The 24318-nt window shown below is 36.8% G+C and overlaps 1 protein-coding gene across 3 annotated transcripts in view; it reads left to right on the forward strand.

Moving 5' to 3' along the window:
* The window catches only part of LOC578358 (CREB-regulated transcription coactivator 1), a 52596-nt gene extending 28584 nt beyond the window's left edge, over positions 1-24012 (forward strand). Inside the window, exons 5-13 of one of the 3 annotated variants that reach the window (XM_030977101.1) lie at positions 7403-7485; positions 8947-9002; positions 11344-11396; positions 12184-12409; positions 13529-13654; positions 14262-14606; positions 16427-16783; positions 19619-19769; positions 20358-24012. In XM_030977101.1, the coding sequence (XP_030832961.1) occupies positions 7403-7485; positions 8947-9002; positions 11344-11396; positions 12184-12409; positions 13529-13654; positions 14262-14606; positions 16427-16783; positions 19619-19769; positions 20358-20566 (1606 nt within the window). In that variant the 3' untranslated portion in view covers positions 20567-24012. Of the gene's footprint in view, positions 1-7402; positions 7486-8946; positions 9003-11343; positions 11397-12183; positions 12410-13528; positions 13655-14261; positions 14607-16426; positions 16784-19618; positions 19770-20351 lie in introns of all 3 variants that reach the window. The other 2 variants (XM_030977100.1, XM_030977102.1) reach the window with 2 other exon arrangements.
* The last annotated feature ends 306 nt before the right edge of the window (positions 24013-24318 follow it).

Raw genomic sequence — 24318 nt, forward strand, 5'->3', positions numbered from 1 at the left:
GTCTTTATGTCAAAAAAGAGGAAGGTTTTATTTGTGTGTAGATTATACGTGGGACTAAAAAAAACAATGTTTATGTTTTGTTAGTGATTTGGCCATGCAGAATAATTCATAAAAGCAAAAGTTTTGCATTACAAAACAGTATTTTTACTTTTGTAAGAAATGGTTATCTTTTGATTTGCTCTGTTAAATGAAACAAATGTTAGATTTGGAGCAAATATTTAATGCTGGCAATGAGAAAAAAAAAATAATAATAATAATCGAAACGGTACTTAAAAAGCGTTTACCACCAAAGTCTCTAAGTGCTATAACAAACAAAATACAAAGATAAACAATTACATATTAACCAAAACCTACAAATTACAAAAATATGATTTCCCACATTGAAAGCAAGCTTACACTGAGCTTTTAAGGCTACAAATAATCTCCCAATGATGGCAAACATATACTGGTAGTAGCTCAGTCATAAGCAGAGTTAAAGAAAAACTAGAATTTAATTTGTCACGAGGACGAATAAGGTGGTCTGTCTTCAAGTCTTATGATAGATTATAATATGTACTATATTGAAAAAGGTAGAAGTTATATAGACATGTAAACAATGATGATCATGATGATGATGATCTTGATAGTAATGGTGATGACGATGATGATGAACATGGTGATGTTGATGATGATCATCAACAGACCATGATGACATCTGATTGAAAAAATGAGGGGACATTTAGATAGCGTATAGTCTCAGCTACAACATACTCAAAAATCGACAAAAATCGAGCTTAAATAACGGCGATATTGCTCACAAAAGACAAAAATGTAGAATCCAGATTGAGAAAAAGTCATCTCCCATAAGGATTACACGCAAAAAGTAATAGATCAAGTGATAATAGGGTAATAATAAAATAAATATGGTTGTTAATTACATTATTTGCGATTCTATGTGTTTTAATATTCAAAGGAGATGGTACAGTGAAAGGTCAAAAAGAAAAAAAAGTGGAGAAAAAAAAAATTGTTGGAGACGCCCGGACTCGTACCAGGGACCTCGAGGTCGGAAGTCAAGTGCGTTACCGATATACCAAAACATTTCCCATAGAGATTACACGTAAACGGAAAATGGAATTATCAAATCCCACTTTGCAAGTGAGATATGAGCATGATCCCGGCATCTGATCGAAAAATAAAGGGCACACTTGTGATAGCTTATTGTCTCAGCTACAACATACTCAAAGCTCAGCGAAAACAAAGCTAAAACGACGGAGATATTGCTCGCAAAAGACAGGATGTAGAATCCAGTTTTGAGAAAAGGTCATGTCCCATAGAGAATACACGCAAAATGTGAAAAATTGACATGCCACCTTTAATCGCAAAAATACGCCATGATACCTTTGTCAAAATGAAATATTGTGGTAACTGCATTTGTAGAGAATTGTATAAGCTAGATCATATCAAAATTTGGAAGGAAATTGATAAATATCTACAGAGATACGGTCAATTTTCCAAAAATATGCTGACGTCATAATATGCAAATTGAAATTTTGAGTTCGTAGGCCATTATGATGACGTCATGAGTTAGTTGAGGGTCAAATGAGACATGAAATCATATTTCCGACTCATACTTTATCAAGATATGAAAAAAAAATGGGGTCATCTTGCACCCTAAAGAGCTACAATGGATTTTGTATAGGCATGTTTTTGCCCATATATGCTATGTATTACAAGAGCTCGCACGCACAGAATGTATCTTAAACGGACGCTCATTCCGTTATTAAAGATAAACTCCAGTACTGCATACATGCCAACTGTTCAGATTAAAGAGGAACATTCCTCTTTTTGGGAGAAGATAATTATCATTTTAATGCAGGTTTTCCTCTTCCTGTACAAATTTGTCTGTAGTATTGAATAGGAGAGTTAAGATTGTTCCTCTTTTTTTAAAAAAAAAGCATAATTTGTACAGATTTCTGATTTTCAAATGTTGGCATGTATGGTACTGGTGAAAAAAAAAAAAAAATTCTCACAGAATCAAACGAAACTTACACTGAATGTTCAAGATTACAAATAAATGACATGTGCCAAACAATTTTGGAAGAAAATGTATACTGGTTGAGTAATGAGCATAGAAAGACAAGGAAATCAAGGTAGTACTAGCCCCGACACCATGTGTGTTGTCCCATATATAGCTTTCTATGTGAGTGCTTGTTACTTTACCAAGACTCTGTCAAATTTATTATGATTTTGATGACTCCAGAACCTTGCAGTGCACACCAATACTTACATGCTACATGATCAACTGTTTCTGATCCTTTCACACGTTTTCTTTCACAATGCAATCGCATTACCAGTACTAAAGTTTATCTTTAATGGTCAAGAAAAGGTGAACAAGGTATCAAAATGCTTGGAAAAATGTGCCAAATACGATGACATAAAAAATTTGGCGATTTTATGTTGCAAAATGCCATTACGCGCGAAAACGCGCATGCGCGTGTGCGAGTTTTTTTGCGAAATGCTTAAAATGGCCTGAAACGTATGCAAAATAAATTTGAAACGATTTTGAGCATTTTTATTTTTTGCGCGTGCGCTGACGCCCGCACGTACGACCTGAAATTGACCGGACGGATATTGACCTTAATCATGATAAATATGAATGAAAAATGCCTTTCCGTTATGAAGATATGATCATGAGTAAAAAGTACCAAAAAAAACACAAAATGGCGCCTGGATGACGTCATGAAGATTTGATGACCTTGAAAATGTTACTCTGACGTCTCATGACAATGACCTATGACTGTGCCAAAATTGAACGAAATTGATTGAACCGATCTTGAGTTACCCTGTTAACAAAAAAGTGGGAACAATAAATAAAAATAAAGAATAAATAAATAAATAAAGAAAGAAAATTCTGACGAAAACAGTAGGTGATCTGTCGAAAACGACAGACCACCTAATAATTATAAATTCCAACCTCATGTCAGGCAATATAAAACATGTTTTTTCAGTCAATATTTTCAGCAATTTTTTCGTTATTTTGCTGACCAAAACAATTATATGATTTAAAAAATTAGAATTGCTTTTGAAATGCATTTGCATTACTAGTAGGGGCCTACTCGGGATTTAGCTTGAAGTGTGAACATGTAAAGCTATAAGGGAAAACCCCTTCTTCATCCCGAGTTGATGTTAAAGACACATGAGACACATGATTTGACGGCAGTATCAAGACGCTCCGCATCCTTCAATCAGCAATGACAAACGGATCAAAAGGTTTACGTCTACAAGCCATGATTGCATCTCAACTCTTCTGCTCTGCTCACAGAAAGTCAGCATGACATTTATAGAATGCTGAGGAGCAGTGGTGGGTAGCGAAGAGCCCAGAAATAGCCAGGTCTATTATTATCAAAGTCCCCCCCCCCGCACCAGAATACATGGTGGCTATCTCGGGGAGCGGTAGTCTATGCTGTGTCAAGGGCAGACCCCATACTTCCTCCTTATTCATTCCTCATCTGATGTATAGGATAAAGGGGTAGAGGGATTCATGTAGGGCTTATAGGCTTGCAGGTGTCAGAATCTAACTTTAAAATCTATTTTTTATATCATATATACATGACTGTCACAAAATTAAATGGTTTAAAAAAACAACTCTATGTGTAAACAATGCAACTTAAATATATAGCAGTGCCAATGTGTTGTTGACATTTTGATATGTATCATTAGAGGAAGTATTGTTGTATAGTGGTTCATTCAAGGTTTGAGGGCTCGAATCCCAGCCTGGCACTAACATCTTTTGGCAATTGTATCCTAATACCGATGGGATAGGATGTGAATTTGTCAAATGTTCTACATCTAGTAAAGATGATCACGGATGAAAGGGATGATTCAACATTTGCTCCGGACTATATTTTATCAAACATGAAGGGTAGATAGGTTTGCCGTTTGGGTTTAGGTTAGGGTTAAGTGTTGGGTATATTTGCGTTCTTTTTATAGTCCCGATGAACATAGAGTTCAGTCAGTATACAAGTAAAGGACATTGGCTGGGAGCGATTGTTGCTTGAGCGTGTGTTGTGAAATTTAAAAAAAGGGTATGATTTTGAAGACTACTGGAAAGCATCCCCAGCGAGGAGGATGATGATGGTTATGTGTATGGTGTGCATATGACTTTTAAAGCCCCATTTATGCAGGAGAGAAGTAAAACAGGGGGAAAAGCAAAGGAAGCAGAAGAGAGATATTCAATATGAATATCCCAAGCGCTTGCAAGAATCTTCTCTATACACATTTAGGCATACAGAGAATGTAGCCAAGTTGATCAAAGAAAGGGAATCCATGCTGAAAAATATGTCTTTGTTGTCATTTTCATGGTTTTCTAAGTTTAGGTGTGTCTCTGGCTGCTTATTGTTTAAGAAGGCGGGGTTGTGACAAGTTCCCAAAAGACCCCATTCCGTATGTGTATTGAAATTATAAACTATTGTCTGCTTAGTGTTAGAAGGGAGTTGACTTTGTATTGTAGTATGTGACTTAAATGACATTCTGGCACTGAATAGATGCAACACAAGAGAGTATACATGCATACTTTGTTATGGTTTGAACGGTGGAGGGTAAATAGAAACATGAATTGTAGAATTGAAAAGCAAATAAACATTGACATTGAGCAAAATCATTGAAATATGAAACATGAGAGGTGTACATGTAGCTAAGGTGAGCTAAAAAAACACAGAGTAGAATAACTAACAAAATTGAACTTTTGAAAAAATGGACAGTATTCTTATATGTCACACCCTTATTCAAATATTAAAAAGTTCTTATGAATAAGAAATATTTTTGCAGTAAACCAAGTCTCTGGCATCTTTCAAAATTTGACCTTACATGAAAAGATATGAAACAAAGTGAAATTGAGTCTACCGAGGCCACTTCGACATGAAATCAATACAATATTTGCTTCTCCTTGTTTTCAAACTGCTTATTTCGGTTCCTCTTCTTCAGTTTTTTTAAAATAAATTTAATTTTGTTTAGTTTTTGTTTTTCAGAGTATATGTAGCTCCCAATATTTGATATAAAAATAAACTTGCCTCAAGTTTTTTTGTGGATATTCCTATATCTTTATAATCTGAGCCCTCCTTGAGCTTTCAAAGTTTTTTTTTGCCACATATTTTTAACAGCTTCTCCACTTTCCCTCATCATTGCTCAGGGTTTAGATTTCAACCAGGCTCTACCATTAGATCATCAAAGTGTAATACTAACCGGTATGTGTGGAAGATGTGAATTTTAATATAACAAACAGGACATAAAATTAAATGTATGGTACTATGTAAGCTATCCCATTCATTCTTGTGTAATGCCTCACTCACACCTGGTGCTGACTTTTGCATGAACCCGGGAGTCCGTCGTCTCGTCAGGCGTAACTCAGGAAGGGCTCACGGGAAGGGGGAATGTTATCACATGACTACATCAGTCTAATTCTGTAGAAGGGGAATTCCGTATATGTGTCACATATGACAATGGACAAGCCTGTTGATTTTACATGATGAAAAATATTATGTGGTAGTGACATGTAGATCTTTGTAGCGAAACCAGAGACAGTGGTTATAATTTATGATTTTTCCATTCATGATTTTTTCCATGGATAAAACAAAATATGAAAATATATATCTCTTATGTGTATATCTTACGGGAATCAATTCACAGAATCACTCATCTTACAAAATGTCTCTCAGACCCCATAATACATGTATATGCATTGGTTTTCACCGGCTTGGCCTGGTTGTATTACATATTAGTGGAACGTTTGTGAAGCATAGCATGTGTCCCCCATCAGTGAAAACACACTGCTATGCCATTCTCTCGTTGTCTTTCCATCCTAAATTCGGTGTTCTCAAGTGGCATTGTGGGTGTGTTGCCATGGAAACAGTGGGAGTCGGGGCTCTGTCACAAGCCTTCAACAGGCACCCATCTGAATGTTAAAAATGCTACTTATTAGATGCTTGGCTACAACCTGTTGATTGATTCTCTCTCTCTCTCTCTCTCTCTCTATCTCTCTCTATCTCTCTTCCTTCATCCTGTCTGTTTATTTCCCTGCCCACCCTCTCTCTCTCTCTCTCTCTCCCTCTCTCCATCCACTCTGTCTATCTCCCTCTCTCTCTCTCTCCGTCCACTCTGTCTATCTCTCTCCCTCTCTATCTATCTCTATATCTCTCCATCAGTCCATCCACTCTGTCTATCTCCCTCTCTCTCTCTCTCTCTCCGTCCACTCTGTCTATCTCTCTCCCTCTCTATCTATCTCTATATCTCTCCATCAGTCCATCCACTCTGTTTATCTCTCTCTCTATCTCTCACTCTCTCTTCCTTTATCCTGTATGTTTATCTCCCTGCCCCCCCCACCCCCTCTCTCTCTCTCTCTCTCTCTCTCTCACTCTCTCTTTCTTTCTCTCTCCATCTTTCTCTCTCTGCAATCTCAGCTTTAGTTATTCTTCACACCTTGGCATGTATTTCCAGACTCTCACTCTCCTTTTCATTCCAAGTGACCTTTTGTATTTGAGAAAGAAAAATTCCAAATTTGATGAAGTTTAATATAGGCCCTTACATGTAACATCAATCTCTTCTTTCCAAGAAATTGGTGTGACTTTAATAAATGGGAACGAAACTTGGCAAAATTCATCATTGGATTATTGTGAAGAGGAATGATCTGGGTTGATGCATAATATATGACCTCATTTCCAAGTCGCTTCTATCACCTCCTCAGATTAGGGTTTTCCCCTTTATTATTTTGCCACCTGGAGCTAGCATCACGCTGCATTATGTTTCGAGTTCACCTGCAAATTCATTTATCTCTATGATGTAGAGTTTTCAGCTGGTATATAAAGGTCTAATGTCAAAGGTCATTAGGTTGTGTGTGAGAGACGGAAATGTTACAATGTATATTTTACTAATATTTTGTCAGAAGTTCATAGTTTCCCAAATCATCAGATTGAATTATTAAGTTTAACACTTTATATGTTTTCATTTTTAGATACAAAGAGAGAGGGAGATGAAGGGAAAAAAGAAGATATTAAAAAAAATAAAATGTGTAGATTTGCACGGAAGTTGAATATGTTGAAAATTTGTAATTTACATGTATTAAGTATTAAAAAAGCTGCACAGTTTACTTTTGCATAACATCCTTCATGAGCTATTATTATCATTGAAGGACTAATCATGACGAGGTTAAGATGAAATTATAATAATAGCAACATTAACATGGTTGTTATAAACATTAAGTTTGTAAAACATGTAGGTTATGAACTTGTTTTGTAACCAAGAGTGCACCGCCACGTTCCCCTAATTACAAGTCAACTTCTAAATTTAAAACCACGACCTAAACTTATCGGACTGTCGTGTCATCCACACTATTAACTTTTAATTTATGTCTTTTTTCTTTCTTTCTCAGAACGAACTCTGACTCGGCGCTTCATACCAGTGCAATGGTTCAAGATGTTTTCTCTGGACCCGCATCCGTTCCCCATAGGAGAGGTAAGATGCTATGTCAGGCAAAACACTGGGAGTTATTAATGTTCATTTCAAAGATTACTGGCCAACTAATTTCAAAGGAGACAACACATCCACTGTGACAGAACTGTGTTAAAATATATGGGGTTTTTTTTTCTTTTTTTACTGAAGCTTGTTTTCTTTCTTTCTTATGTATTTGTTTACAGAAAATTTAGATTTTCTTTCATATTTCCCACTTTCCAACAAAATTGTGCCTAAAAATGATCATGAAGTGACCGGTTTTACCATACTCATTTTCCCCAATAGACTGTAGCGTTATAAAAACCGTTAGGAAAACGAAAAATGAAATTTCGATTTCCAATCATAAATATCTTGATAATCAGACAGGTGATCGGCTTCTAAAAGTCATAGAATTCCTGACTGACCTAAAGGTTTATAATAATGATTGCAGCATAAACTAAATCCAGGATTTTGTTTCTGAATTTTAGGCATTATTACAGAGTCACCTTAAACACAAAAAATAGATAAAAAGCAAATGCCAGTAATTAGATAAGCTAGCAAACAGTTGTTCCTCAAAACCTAAGTTTATGCATTAAAAGATATGAACATATAGATGAGCTGAAAACATAAATGGCAGACAGTCAACACTTTGCTCATAGTTCAAAAGTTGTGATCAAATATTTGAATATTATTCAGCCAGGGTACTATCAAGCCCTTATTTGATTAATTATCCAGGGTAGCAGGTCATCATCAAGTCTGAAGTCTAAAACAAAAATGATTGTTTGAATACTGCATTATAGTCTCAAAGCATGATGTTTGAAACCTACACTTGAATTCTTGTGCTGTAGATTCGATTCATTATGAATTTATTTTATTAGGCAAGTACTGTAGGAAGTCTTGCTAATGAATGTCTTGTTTCTTTTGTTCCATGCTTGATATCTATTAGAATTCCTGACTTTAACCCAAAACCTTACACTATCCCTAACTCTAAACCTAACCTAAGATCCTATTGCAATGCAGACCCTTAAATGCTGTCACCCTCACCTTTGACTTGGTCCTGAAGAAATTCCCTGATCAACAAAGAAATTAATAAATGAAAGCTTTAGAGTGTATGCAATTCAAAGATTTAAGAAATTATCCTTTCAGATTTCAAATTCTTTTGCCATGTTCTATTTGATCACCTCTTGTATAATGAATGGTAACAGGGTTTTGTAAAGAGATTTAAACTGGTTAAATTTCTTCCTGTTTCTTTCCTGCTGTCCTTCTATCTCTCTTTCTTTCCCTCTCTCTCTCTCTCTCTCTTTCTTTCCCTCTCTCTCTCTCTCTCTTTCCTTCTATCTCTTCCCTTCTCTCTCTCTTTCTCCCCTCTTTCTCCCTCTCTCTCCTCTTTTTTCTTCCCCTCCCCTCATCTCTCCCCTCTCGCTTTCCTTCCCCCATTTTGTCTCTAAGTTTATATTGACATATCTTTTGTTTCTCTTTTCTCAGATACGATAGATAACATGGGTGATAGATTGAAGCCTGTTCACTGGGACCCCAAGAAGGTAAGTCGTATACTGTCACACCTGGGGGGGGGGGGGTTTTCACAAGGATCCTAAGTTGGACTCAAAAATTATGGAGAGCCATTTGTAGCTTTATAATAACATATAATAATAATAATAATAATAATAGCCTAACAGTCCACTCCAAATTTTATTATACCGAAACGGCAATTCTTTTTGCCCTATTGATCGTGAGCTCGGCAGCCACTGAGCAGCACCAGATCGACGTTGCTCTATCCCTTATTGTTGAACGCCAAACAAGGTAGCAACAACTCCCATCTTTTAACGTCTTTTGGTATGACGCGGCCGGGGTTCGAAGCCACGACCTCCTGGTTGTGTGGCGGACGCTCTACTGACTGAGCCAACACTCCGGTACAAAAGCGAAAATTCAAGTATTTTAGACTTTTTAGTACTCAAGACTTTTTATAAATTCCACATCAAGAACATGAAATCTCCTTGATCATAGAAAATATGAATGATTTGAATCAACATTTTATGCCTTTTAAAATAACTTTTACAAAATATTTTCATAAATGCTAACAGCTTTCCATAAATGTTAAGTCTAACTTAGAGATAAGTTCCACTTAGGATCTTTGTGAAACATCCCCTGCTACAGAAACCACCTGTTAAAAGAAACCTGTGTATAATGACCACCTGCTTGTATAGAATGCATTATGTGTGTCCTTTTAGTGGTCTTTTTATACAGGATTCACTGTAATGGATATATCACAAGGAATCTCCTCTTCTGTTATTCTGAACATTTTATATCAGCTTGTCTTTGATTATCTCATATGGCCTCTATCTTTTTAAACATGTTCAAGTAGTTCTAATTCATGTGACAAGTGTCCAGTAGTGTCTTCTGCATTGTTTGTTCAATATAACTAGAACTGTATCAAGATATCTAACTTCACAATGTATTAACCCATGTTGAATTCCAAGAAGAAAGAAAGAGTTTTCTTTGTCCAAAAATATGCTCAAGATCAACATTTTGGGATGTTTTAACTGCGGGTTCAAACAATTTAAAGAAACTACGTTGTTTAGACACCCCTAGCTGTGTCCTCGTTCTATCCCTCCAGTCTGTTTTCCTCTTCTGTTATAATTGGATTAAACAGTGTATGCTGATAGTCCAGTACTATCCAAATACAATTGTAAGGAGCAACCTCTGCACAATGAACTGTTGATTAAATAGAAAAAAGCTTGTACATTGGAAAGATCTATGAGCTATTTTCATTTTGGAGATGGCATGAAGTATTTGCTTGATCTATCTCACAAAGGGAAATCCTGGTCTTGGTTTTGGTTATGAATATTCAATCAGATAGAGATCACCCTGGAGAAGAAGAATTATCCCACTCCCTTATCTTCTTGAAGGTGATGGTAGGAAACAGAGATAAACGACGAGAGTTCATGCCAAAACAAGGACGCGTTAAAAGCAAGAATATATCTAGCCGGCAATGTTTTAACTTGACGGAATAGTTGCCTGTAGAGGGGATTATTTGTAGAATCTTCCATTTTTCTTCCTGATAATCACTTCAGATTTGTTATGCAGGCTGTAAATTTATTGTATGACAGTAATTTAAACACAAAATTACTATGCTGTAGTTGTTACTGTATCTTCTTTTCTCTCTTTAATTTTCATTTATATTTTCAGTTTTTTTGTCTATCAAATTTTATCCTGTATATATAAGTTTTAAAATACTTGTATTACTTGTGTGTTTGTATTTAATCTACTGAGTACAAGAGTAGCGTACATGTAAATAAGAGAATTCTTTTTATTTGAGATAACACCCCTTTTCATTCTTAATATACAATGTCTGTTATTCATAAGGCAGACTAAGTTAAACCTGGTTTATGGAACCAAAATTCTCAACAAATTTATTCCACATTAATCACTGTAATTCTGTAACAAAAATACATGAATACAATGAATAAGAGTGCTTTTATGAATTAAAACCAATAAGATCATATTCTTCATCTTCATGTGTTATATTATTATTTGTTTGTGCTGTGAAGCCAACACACAACCAAAAATGGTGGCAGTGGTGGGATTTCTTTTCACATTTCTGATCATAATTTTTTTTCAATCAATATCGTGTCATTCTATGCATTTTGTTTTAATTTCTATAATTGGAAAAATTACCTTATGTTTGAAAATCTCCTTTGTCACCTTACACATGGAGTCTCTTTTATGTTATTTGTTGACAATCGTTATTCAATCTCCTGTAAGTCTTTCCTCCTTGAGTGGAGTTTATCATCTTCTGCTTATAGAATCTACAAAGAACTATTTGAATAAAGAATATGAACGCAGATCCTCCAATATTCTCCATGTTTGTCTTTTCTTACCCAGGGTCATCACCAGCTTCAGTCCAGGCCCAGATCATGTGAGGTACCTGGAATCAAGTAAGTCAACACCTGATTTTCCAGGCATTTCCAGGCCAATTTGCTCAGGTTTCAGGAGTAATGCTTTACTGTGCATACCTTGATGGAAAGTCAGATCAATCAACTACTCTCATTGCTTCCTAGAAGTTGAGAGAATTCTTTGGGGATTATGATACAGACTGCATGCAGGTCTATTAAAGCATAAGGATAAATATTCCATTATTTGGCTCAAATTCTGCAATTTTATCCATCTTAGCCTGATTGATTGGTATATGTGTGTTTTTAATTGTCATGCAACTTACACAAACTCAAAAGCTACACGCAGAGTAAAACTGTATGCCCTGCTTAATGTATGCAGTCATTGTAGTGGTCATAAACTTTTACCTGTATCAAGCAGGTGCATACACACACACCTTGTGTTAGACTTCAATGTATCCTTACGTCTGTTAAAAGGAGTGAAGTATCAGTCAGTCAGTCTAGTAGTAGACTTGGTTTGATACTTGATTGGAGATATGAAAGTCATATCTTCAAGCATTAACATGGCACTTAGCCTAAGCATTATAGCTACATTGCTTATAGTCTATACATGTGTAAACATTGATAATCAGTCAAATGAAGACGTGATAGGTATTGCTATTTGATTGTCTGACAATTTATTAAAAAATCCTTACAAGGATTATAAGTGTAATTGAATCTAGTTAATCTGATAAATATTTATTAATGATTAGAAAAGCACTTCATTGTAAAACTACCTGTTAATTGTGGTGTCAATGATGTAATTGATGTTTGTTTTATTTTTGATTTGCAGTATTTGTCCATCGGAGCAGCCATCGGATGCAATCAACTCCATCCCGATCTCAAGTAGCACCGGGTCGCTACCGGACCTCACCAACCTCCACATCCCCTCTCCGCTCCCAACGCCCTTAGATCCTGAAGACCAGACATACAATCACAGCGGTAGCGCCACAAACCTCTCGCAAAGCATGCCATCAGGAGGTCACCTGAGCATTGTGGGTAACCACACGTTACCACAGGTGAGTGTTTCTGTGGGGTCCGTCTCCTTCCTGGGGGATGTTTCACAAAGACTAAGATCGACTTTAAGTTGGACTTAATTATGGCAGGCCATTCGTGCCACTGGTTGCTCTCACCATTGGTCTCTCAATTATGATCTTTAGATAATATTTTTTCCTTAAATAATAAACTATCAAAAAAGGTAAATTCTGTAGATTTGTGACCATGATTTGTGCTTTCCTTGAGAAACCAATGCCAGTAAATGGTGAGAGCAAACAGTGGCATGAACAGCCTGCTAAAGTTAACTCCAACTTAAAGTTGATCTTAGTCTTTGTGAAACACTCCTCTCTTCATGAGAGGCTGACCTTGCCGTGACAACCTTTACCATTCGTGCCAAGATTTGATGGCATTTGTGGTATACATGAATCATACACAAGCTGTCCGTTAGATATGCCATTTGTTCTACACTTACTCTTTGTGTGAACAGGAGTTAAAGTTGCAGATGTTATTCATAGCTTTAATGGTTTCTTCCAGTGTTAAAGGTAATTAAAGGCATTTTGGAATTATAAAGCACCATTAGATTTGAAATGTTACGTTTATCGTTATTTAACATCTTTAAGTTAAATTTGCAGTGGCGTAATTGTGAATAAATGACCAATTTATAGAATAACTTGTCAATGAATAGACAGATAGGGTAAGAGAATACATCTGGCAGGTTAAAGATAAAGACCAGTTATGGTCATGCGATTGTATTGTGAAAGAAACGTTTTGGAATCGATCAGAAAAGGCTGATCATCTAGCATATAAGTATATAAGTATTGGTGTTTACTGCAAGGTTCTGGAATCATCAAAATGTTAAGAAATTTAGCCCAGTCTTGGTAAAGTTACAAGCACTGTACACAGAAAGATGTATATGGGACTACGTGACGCGAAATCTATCAGGTCCAAATAGATACAATAATTTACCAAATATATCAATTTGTAGGCAATTTCTCAGGAAAATTTGTATCATCACATATTAGTCAAAACATATTCTTTCATATGATTGTAATAAGAGCTTCCATTTCATTTTTTGAGAGGGGGGCGTTTCCAAAACAGGTCTTTACCTTTAATGAGCCTTATTCTTGCACCTTGTATACCAGGTGACGACGCACAGTCCACAGGTTAGCCCTCAAATGAGCCCCCAGAACCAGAGGCGGCAAGTCATGAGCAATCCCGGTAGCCCCGTCGTCCTCAATCAAAGGAGACATTTATCCCCTAGTCCACAGGTAGGTCGGTCGGTCTCACTAACACTAAAACATTGTTATAACATCTCACTATCAACTGCCCCCTCCTTCCCCCTCCCCAAATAAAATAATAATCATAATGAATAAATAACTAAAATTAAAATTAGTTGAATAAATAAAAATTAAAGAATAAATATAAATAAATAAATAATAAATAAATGAAATAAAAAGAAAGAAAGAAAACACTAGCAATAGAGGACAAGTTTACACATAAATGTATGCCAAGTGAAGTAAAAAAAAAAAAAAAAAGAAAAAAGAAAAAGGAGCTACATTCAACAATTGCACCGTAAGCATGCTAACATATCTGTGTGGCATTTTAGGCAGCTTACTGCATCGGATGTGACCATGGCTTAAACCTCTACGCCCTTTCTACAGGGATATAGAAATAATGATCATACTTAATATTTCTAATGAAGTGTTGCAATAAAAACAATGAATGTCATGAATGAAAATGCTTACAGTATGTGGAAGTTAACCTGTGTAATAGCAATGGTTTATTCTGTGAAACAAATACAATATGCATACCACTAAAATGTGTGTAGTAGTTGATAATAAACAGAGAGAGGTTTGATTGATTGTATATTAACAGGGTATCCCATTAGACCAGACCCCCAGCATAGTTGTGGATCATCATCAAGAGCAATCCAATCATCATACGCAGCAACAAGTTGCACAGGTAGCCCAACAGGTAGCGCAGCAACAGCAGCAACAGCAACAACAACAGCAGCAGCAGCAGCAACAACAGCAGCAGCAGCAATCACAACAACAGCAAATGGCAAACCAAGGTAATATATTCCATCAACAACAGCAGCAGCAACAGCAGCAGCAACAACAGCAGCAACAACAGCAGCAACAACAACAACACCATCATTCAAATCCGGCGAGTCCACAGCACAACGTTCCTCCCAGCCTCACGTTAGACATGTCACAAATGGTAAGTCACTAATTCTGACAATTATTTCATGGAATAGATTGAAGAATATAATACTATAAACAAAGTTTAAAGCCCAACTGCACTAGTTTGGCCAGGAGGGATTTGACCTCCCTGCATGGTCACTGACAGGTGGTTATCTCATCAAATCAACTCTCAATTAACATAAGAAAAAGGGAATAGTGGTGGACCAATGGTCAACGATTAGTCATTGTTTGCTATATAGAGGGTGCAAGTAGCTATAAGTAGTGCAGTGGGGCTTTGACATGACCCAAAGATTTTTGAAGTATCAGCCTAAGGCGATTTCAATAGCCTTGTGCATCACCTATTGAAATCTGCAAACATTACATAATCTGAACATGATTTCTGTAGGCGATGTGATAGGAGTTGAGTTGAGTTGATTCTTTGAATGTCTTTACAACCTTGTTTATTCAATGTATAAACAATAGGAAACCAAATACAGCTTTGTTTAGGTAGAGTTCTTATTGGAAAGAACAAACAACAGAAAAAAGAAAATAATTCTTAAAGCTCTCAAAGAGAGAGCAAGGCAGTACAATTTTCAGGTTTTAGGTTCTTTCCACAAACAATACTATATTTGTAAATTACCAGTGTTTGATCTTTGAGGTTGATGTTGAATAGAAATATTATCACAAGTGCATCTTGTGTGTTCTATATGGGGAACACTATTGAATATCAAGTTTATTACTGAAGTAAATATGAAAGTAAGCTAAGTAATTGCCAGTCGAGTGGGTTGTGGTTTTGGTTTTGAGTATGCCCGTTATTTGTTTCTTTAAAGCACAACAGGATAATTAAAGTGATAGGTAATTATAGAAAACAGGAAACACATGGTACTGACTTTCATTTTTGATATAAATTTGTTACTAAGAACCTGTATACCGGTAGTCCAGTGGCTATTTTCAGTTTGGAAAAAACAGGATATAAACCCCTTGCCAAGTGTATTTAATAAGATAATATTTGGTCATTCATTGATAGAAATAATTTTAAGGTTCATATGAATATGCTGATGACTTGGTATTTGCACCTAGTATGCTGAATTTTTTAAATAATAATTTCAGATATTCTTGGGGAATTGATGTGTTTTTCTAGCATTTAACTAAGACAAATCTAGGTTAAAAGTTCATTTCCTGTATGTTATTAATTTTCACAACGCATTCATTTCTTATTTTGGGAGTTGCTTAGTTATCCCTTCTTTCCAATTTGAAATTTTTCTCACATTGTATTTTGTTTTTCACACAAATTGTTTCAGTTATTCTCATGAATATGTTTAAAGATAAACTTGAGTACTGGTAATGCGATTGCATTGTGAAAGAAAAGGTGTGGAATAGATCAGAAAAGTTGATCATATAGCATGTAAGTAATGGTGTGTAATGCAAGGTTCTAGAGTCATCAAAATCATCATAAATTTGGCAGAGTCTTGGTAAAGTAACAATCACTTACACAGATAGATGTATATGGGACAACACACATGGTGTCGGGGCTAGTACTACCCTGATTTCCTTATCTTTCTATGCTCATTACTCAGCCAGTATACATTTTCTTCCAAAATTGTTTGGCACATGACATTTATTTGTAATCTTGAATATTCAGTATAAGTTTCGTATAAGTTTCAGTATAAGTTTCATAAGATTCTGTGAGAATTCATTTTCTTTTTTTACCAGAACTCAAGTTTATCTTTAATTGTCAAATATTTCTATGGTATAACATGTAGCATTATCCCCAACTGATGAAATTTTCCTGTATCATTTCTATGGTATTTATAATTGTCCTTTCGTTAATACTCCTCCTCCCTCTTCCACATCCAGGCTGTATTACAGGCTCAGATGCAGCATTACAGGGACAAAGGACAACAGATGATGGGTAACACTGTCTCCTGCTCCTCCCCGACCTCACCTGTCTCCAATCCTAACAATTCCCCTCTGCCCTCTCCTGGTGGATCCATGCCAGTAGGTTCCTGTTCTCCAGGCTCCACCTCTCCGGTCCCAGCCAACATGGGTCTGTTCAGTGACGCCTATTACCAGCAGCAGCAGACTAATGCTCTACAGTACAAGTTTGAGCAGTTCAACATGATGCAGAACTCAGAACAGAAGCAGAGGACGACGTCCACACCCACGTCACCGACGTTTGTCCTTTCCAATGAACATGACATGCAATCGGGTTTGGTGAGTATAATTATGTAAACGACTTATGAACTGGTTTAATCTGAAAGGCTTTCTCTGATGTAAAAAAGAACAACACACCAACTCAAAATTAATGATGTACTCATTATGCGAGTCCACTTTTTGTTATGTTTTTTTTTACAAACAGGGGAGTTATCTCTCACATACAGGTCTCTGTTCTTCACACACATCTACCTCCTTTACTCCTGAACTGGTAGCCTGACACTTTGCTTGCCCACCAATAGGGTCATTGGTACACGATGATGTCATGTTAGAATGCCCTATACTAGTTAGGAAAATGAAGACAAGTGTTTTGTAGCAGCAGGATATAAAATCACTCCATGAATATCTATAATAATAATAGGGTTATTGTTGGTTTGCATCATTATTGCCGCGATTTCAATATAGTTTCGTGAATAGATTTACGAAACCTGAGCTTAGAATTAGTAAAAGTATTACTAATGTCTACGTTTTTAAACGACTGTCTGATTTTCTTGTGAAAATTTTACTTTGAAAAATGATTATCGAAATTCATGGTAAGAAATAATCACAATCTAGGGTCTATTATGTTACAGTTCTTGCATCAAATCAATGCATGAAAAATTAGTTATTGAACTAGAAAAATGTTTTTTTTTTATAGGCAATTATGAAGTAGGAAGCCTGAAACCTTAGCCTACTAAACAAATCTCAACAAACTGTAGGCCTATCCTTTTATGAATTAATGAAAAAGTAGCCCCAGAAAAAAGAGCCCCCGAAAGTTGAAAAAGTAGCCCCCGAAAATTTCCCCAAAATTTGAAATGGAGCCCACGAAATGAAAAACTTAATTTTTTGCCTGCGCCCCTTCTAGAATCCCGCGGGTCCTGAGTTGAGTGTATATATAATATAGGCGTGGGGTCCACGGGTTTCAAGAGGCCATAAACCCCCAAAAGCTCGATGGTTACGTTCTTCGAGGTTGGGGGGGGGGAGAGAGATCAGATCGCAGCGAGTTGAGTGTATATATAATATAGGCGTGGGATCCACGGGTTTCAAGGGGCCATAAACCCCCGAAAGCTCAAGGGTTTTAGGCGTTTAATTAGGGTCAGATGAGCATATTTTTAATACTTTATTTGTGACACCTGCGGGTCACGAATTGGCGTGGGGTCAATACGTAGAGTTGCGTAGTGTTGCGTACCAACTACGCTGGCCTACGTTACTATATGCTGAGGGGCGGAAAGGGGTACGCAAGATGAACGAAAACAATTCAACATGTTTAATTTTTTTCGCGTACTTTCGGCGTAGAAACTTGACGCAGAAAGTACGCCTTTTTACGCAACACTACGCTACATGACTACGCAACAGTACGCTACCCTACGCCAGATCGACAAAGCAGTTAAAGCTTTCCACACAGTAAGCAACCATAAGCAAACCTGTACGCCAGCCTACGCATAACCTATACGCAGGGACTATTTTCCCATTAATACGCAGCCTAATTTCTGCGTAGTCGGTACGTCACACTACGGAACTCTACGCAGTTCCAGTGGCTTAAAGAATAACTACTGGTACAGTTGGATCGTTTTTTTTTTTTATATAAGGCCAAATTAAAAAAAAAACATGTTTAGCATCCTGTTTTTTTGAAAAATGGGAAGGAGGAGGCCCTTTTTTTTTTTTCCTCAAAATGGCCGCTCCGTTACATTTTCCCTGACATTCGAGTTATTTTTCAAGATGGCGGCCGACAATTTTTTTTTTTTCTTTTTTAAAACCAGAAATACATTTTAGCAGTGCTTTTCATGTTTTTTTTTCTTTCAAAAAAAAAAAAAAAAAAAAAAAAAAAAAAAAAATAGGAGGCGGCCCCCAAAAAGAAAGCAGGCAGGGACGCTGTTTTTTTTTTTCTTTCAAAAAAAAAAAAAATATTAAAAAAAAAAAAAAAAAAAAAAAAATAGGAGGCGGCCCCCAGAAAAGGAAGCGGGCGGGGACGCTAAACATGTATATTTTTTTAATGGCCTGAATGGCAAATAAAGTTCTTGGTGGTTTTAATTTAGACAGTCTCTATATATCTATTTACACCCCCCGCCCCCCTCTAGAATCCCGCGGATTTCCGCGGGTCCTGCTAGTGACTTATGTTAAAGCCCCACACTGTACAACTTATAGCTACTTGCTTCCTCTATAGGGCAAACAATGCCTAATCAGTGCCAGTTGGTCCCCCATGATCCCCCTTTTCCGTTAATTGAGAGCTGATTTGATGAGATAACCACCTATCAGTGAGCTTGCAGGGTGGTCTAATGCCCCCTGGCGAAACTAGTACAGACGGCCTTAGAAATACAACATATTCAGTTTGAGATTGTGCTTGATGGCAGCGGTCGGATGTGCCATCACATTGAACTGATTCACATTGAACTGATTCACATTGAACTGATTCACATTGAACTGATTCACATCATTTGAATCTTGTTTGATAATCTTGAATGGAAAGTAAAGTGAGTTTGGTAGCAGCGGCAGGATATGAACCCATGCTATCAAATTGACTTACATTGTATGATTGGGTCTAATACAAGATATATCTAGATACATCATTGGAGATGTTCAATATTTTGGAGATATCTAGATTTATCATTAGAGATTGTGGAGTTATGGGTTAAAGAAAAATGAGACAATTGGCTCAAAATCCTAGCATCCTGGAAGACATCTGTGTAGAAGTTGATAGGGTTGCTTAGCCTGTCATTCAACAAACTATTGATTGATACTGAATGTACTAGATTTAAAACTAATGTGTGATTGGAGCTGTGGGATACCAAATAACACCACCATTCAATTATATTGACTGATTTGTAAATGAAATGTCTCTGATCTTCTGTTTCGCAGGGTCTTTCATATGGTGCTGTGTACAGCCACAATCTAGGGGGCAGTCAGGAATTAATTCATCATGGGAGACCGCCCCCTACCTACCAACAAACCCTTATGCAAATCCCTCAACACTCACATCCCAGCAATATTCCAGATATTATATTCACAGGTGAGAAGCATAACCATTAGGTTTCATTATATTGTATTCATTTTGCAAGTCTGCATCGAGAATCCCATAATATTTGAAGTATGATATTCTAATCTGCAGTAGAGCACAGCATTATTGCCAGCGAGAACTTTAGTTAATAAAATGGTAACTCTGTTTCAGAATTAGAATGGTAGCAACAAATAAATTGAGATGATTCTGGATGTCAAAACATGTTGCCTACAGTATAAAGGACAGGGCATTGTTTGGAACTAATCTCACTGTAGCCTGTGTATAATGAGCATCACTAGATAATCTTGATGTTTGAGTTGCACTGACCAGGAAGACTCCATTGCTAGTGGGACTTTTTTCACAGGCATGAGTTAAAACCAGTAACAGGGCCCCATTTACTGGATATGGCTGAATACATATAACAAGCGTTTGGACCGTGAATTTGGTCCAGAGAGATAAAAATAAATATTGATATGACAATGACCCCTGTAAAGAATCTTAGAAGAGCAATAGAACAAATATTTCCATCTTCTTTGCGACCAAATTGACTAAATGTAGAGGCGTCTTTTATTATTTGTTTTTTCTATTTGCTAGGTGCAGGGGAATCACCGCCAAGGCAAGAGTTAGCTCGTGAAATCAGCAACGCCATGGCCAGTATGGACAGTAACTTTGAGCATGATCTCTTGTTTTCAACGGACTCATTGAACGTTGATCCTCTAGACCTAGAGCACCTACAGATGCTCTCGGACAATGACATTGTCGCTGACCAAGCCACGGAAGACTCTTTTCGGCAAGATCATCGGCTCTAGCCAGCCGCGACCCTTGACCCTTCCTCCCTACCCACATGGGATACTGTCTTGCGATTGGTATCACCATGGGGTTGGTGGTGGTGTTTGAGACAAATTCGGGCAGAATCATTGCGAGTGTTCAACTCGCTTGTGTGTGCGTAGAACGACTGCTTCGGCTGTACCGGGCCAGCAGAGTAGTGCCGAGATGCATTCTTTTGGCAGATGGAATGCACAGATTGATTTATTGAGTAACGAGAGCAACGAATGCTGCATAGCGATGGGAGAGTGCTTTTGGCAAAGTGGAAATCTAACTTCATTAAAGATTCCTAGATGCCATATCTGAAGTGTGACTGTCATCCAGGAGAACGAGAACAGTGGATGTGCTTCTGATCAAGCTCTTCACATGGAAGACAACAAGGAAAGAGAAATAAAAAGCTATTGTCCTTTCAGGCTAATATGTTTGTATTTGTCAAGGGGTGTGGAGAAGCTGAGTAAATGCCTGGAGAGTTTCTTAAATTCTTTAGAAATTAGATCACAAACAAAGTTGAGATTACAGTCAGATAGTAAATTGAGCACCATATCCTACAGTATCAATGGATTTTCAGGTAGATGAAATCGTTTCTTGGGTAGGCCATACAGAAAAAAACATTAATAAGTCTCTTCAAATTTTTGTTTATATTGTTGCTCTAAATTTAGGTACCAAGTCAGATTCATCCTACATAAAAAGCAATAATAAATCAACTTTTCTACGAAGCAGAGTTAAAATCGATTCATTGGGTATTGTTGATTCAAACCTTTTTTCTCAGGCTGATAGAAATAATTTTAGATTATCATGTTTTCACCTATATTCTTTTTTTAGCCTCGTTTTTGTGCAAATTTGTAAGGAATTATTCAAATCGGCTGTAATGTATTTGTATGTAGTAATCGATTTCTTCAAATTTTAGGGATCTGACAGAATAAACATTGTTCAATATTTTCTTTAAATTTCAACCCCCAAAGGTATTAACCTAATGTTTCTAAGAGAAAAAAGTTTATGATAAACAACTTTTGGGTCTGACCCTATTGCCTGGAATACTCTCAGATTGTGATAATAGGAAAAGCACCAACAGTGAGAACGGTTCAATAGAAAAGATCTTTCCTCGCCAATTAACCTGCTGACTACTGAATGTTATAGGTCCCATAGGCTTAACACAGGGACCAACAGGTTCCAGTAAGCAAAGGGTTAAGGGCCACCTGCTGGCTGGACCGTTGACAAGATGTGGCATTCTGTTTGAAAGCCTGTGAAGACATTGTTATAGTGTGTACCGTCTGATCAATCTACTCATACTTTGATTAATGTTTGTTTATTGTTTTGTTTATTGTGAGTTTTACACTTGTGTGTAATGGAAGGATGGTTGATAATGTTATCTATTGTGTTAAGAGAAGAGTGCAATTGTACATTCCAGAGGCACAACAAAATAGCTGCGGAAGCAGTATTTCTGTACCTTGCTGCATTTTGAGTTGATTTTATTTGAGCTGCATTTTCGTTATCACTTCTTCAAACTCTTACTAATGTTCCACTACTTACAGCAATGGATTATATTGAGTAATTTTGAACACAACACAAACAAAAGAAGATTATGTGTAGAGAAGCACTTTGAAGAAAAAAAGATATCATAAATTCCATTTACATTTACAGGTTTTTCAGCAGATTTGAGCATAAAGTTTGTACCCAATATGAATATGTTGCATGCATGTATGGAACTATCAAATTTGGCATATGTTTAAGCAATCCAAACATTCTTAGAACCAAAGGATGTTCATCATGCTACTATTAACATGTCCATTGCACTTTCTTTGGAAAGAAGACTTAGGGTACATAAACACATCCCTGCCTGCCTGCCACCACTAAGGCAACGTGGAGAGCACTCTTCACTCTAGACCTGTACAGATCATAGATGCACAAGATTTTGAAGTATGGTTACTCTGGACGATATGAAATCATCCCCAGTTAATCCTCTTTCAATAAAACAAGAAGCCATAGTGCAAAGCATCACAATCGATTAGGACACTTGTGAAGATATTGGTTGTGAAGATTCCTGTAGATCATCAACATCTAAAAGACAAATCTCATAAAATGAAATGGAAGAGTACATAAGAGGGAACCTAAATTTCTATTGTGCATGTAAAAGCTGTAGTTCCTCATCATGCAGTAGAGCCTAAGGTATGTGTTGCCTTAGAGGAAGATCCAAGGTGTTTGGTCATTTCATTTCCAATGCAAGTACAATGCAAAATTGAACAGATTTAACAAAACAATTATCTTTTTCCTTGATGTTAGGTATGAAACAAAATATAATTTGACTCCACAAACTTTTGCAACATGAGTCTCTGGTGAGTTGTTATGGATGGCCAGTTTCATGGCAAGAAACTTTCATGAAATGCAAATGTTTAATGCTGTGTCAACTGAGACTCATTTATTTTGTGGGATGAAACTTTGACAAATCTGAACTGCTCACAAAATTTGCTAATATTTCAGGCACGGGAAAGTTTTGGGTATGACTGTTTCTTTGTCATGTAATCGATAATAATATATGGGTCAAATACCTTAGAGTGGCCCATACCAAATACTGCTCTGGTTTGTACTATGATGATGAATGAAACGAGTGAAATGTTACCATCTAAAGGAAGAAAAAGGTTCATCGATGGGAACAGAATTAGCGGAGATAATGTATTCAGATATAGTAATAATGATAATAATAATAATAATATTTCCTGTTTACCCAGGGTAGCCTCATCAGTATTAATACTGTTCTCCCTGAGGGGCCCTGCAATTATAGTGGACCGGACAAAATTTCTGTGCTTATTCAATGAGCTCTTTGATGTAAGATACAAACATAAGAAACGTATTACATTTACAGCATTAAAGAATGCAGCAGTATACCACTTGATATCTGAATGAGGTGATAATATATGAAGAATCTCCCTGCTCTCAACCCCCTACTCGGCACATCAATGTGTGAAAATAATTCAGAGTTTCAAATCAAACTCAAAGATCTGCCTCTGAGGCTCTTGGCAATTAAATTAATTTTCTGAAGTAGATTATTGGTAATGGTCCAGAAATCCACTTCCTAAGTCAGCGTCGTTAAACCTCATTCACTCATGCCATAAAGATAACCTGCCTAAAAAAATGCCGCTGCAAAATATTTTTAAAAATCGTTTATGTGGAAATGATTGGCGAGTGCGGGTGAAAACACAAAGCTGTATGCAGTAAAGGCCCTTATATGCACTTATCTGTAGATGTTATAAGATACAGAAATAGGAAGTACTCTAGGCTCATGTTTCATTGGCAGCGACACTTTCTAAGTGGTTTACCTTTTCATTTGTGAATGAGTCTTTTGTGTTCTTACTGGTAGGGGGTGTCTTGTGCTTAATGGTTCCATGACGTTCATTCAAAATTGAGCCTGTAAGTATGGATTATTGGTGGAGTACGGAAATACTGTTGGTATTTTGTTCGTTATGTGAAGGTTTCTGGGCTGCTTGTCAAAATAATGCATCCGGTATAATGCTTGTAGGCAGGGCTATGTAACATGACCATTTGCAGTCGACAGTGAGTTGACTGAATAACCATATCCCATCAGTTCTATCTTCATCTGTGACTGCTTACAGCTGAGAGTCACAGCTGTTTACACCTGAGAGTCACAGCTGTTTATTAGCTCTTTCTTACTGGACCCTCAAACGCACATTCACAATTGCACTGTGGAAACTTTGAACGAGTAACATTTTTAGAAATGAAT

Source organism: Strongylocentrotus purpuratus, unplaced genomic scaffold, assembly GCF_000002235.5.
Source record: "Strongylocentrotus purpuratus isolate Spur 01 unplaced genomic scaffold, Spur_5.0 spur5_scaffold_9, whole genome shotgun sequence".
Lineage (NCBI taxonomy): Eukaryota > Metazoa > Echinodermata > Echinoidea > Camarodonta > Strongylocentrotidae > Strongylocentrotus > Strongylocentrotus purpuratus.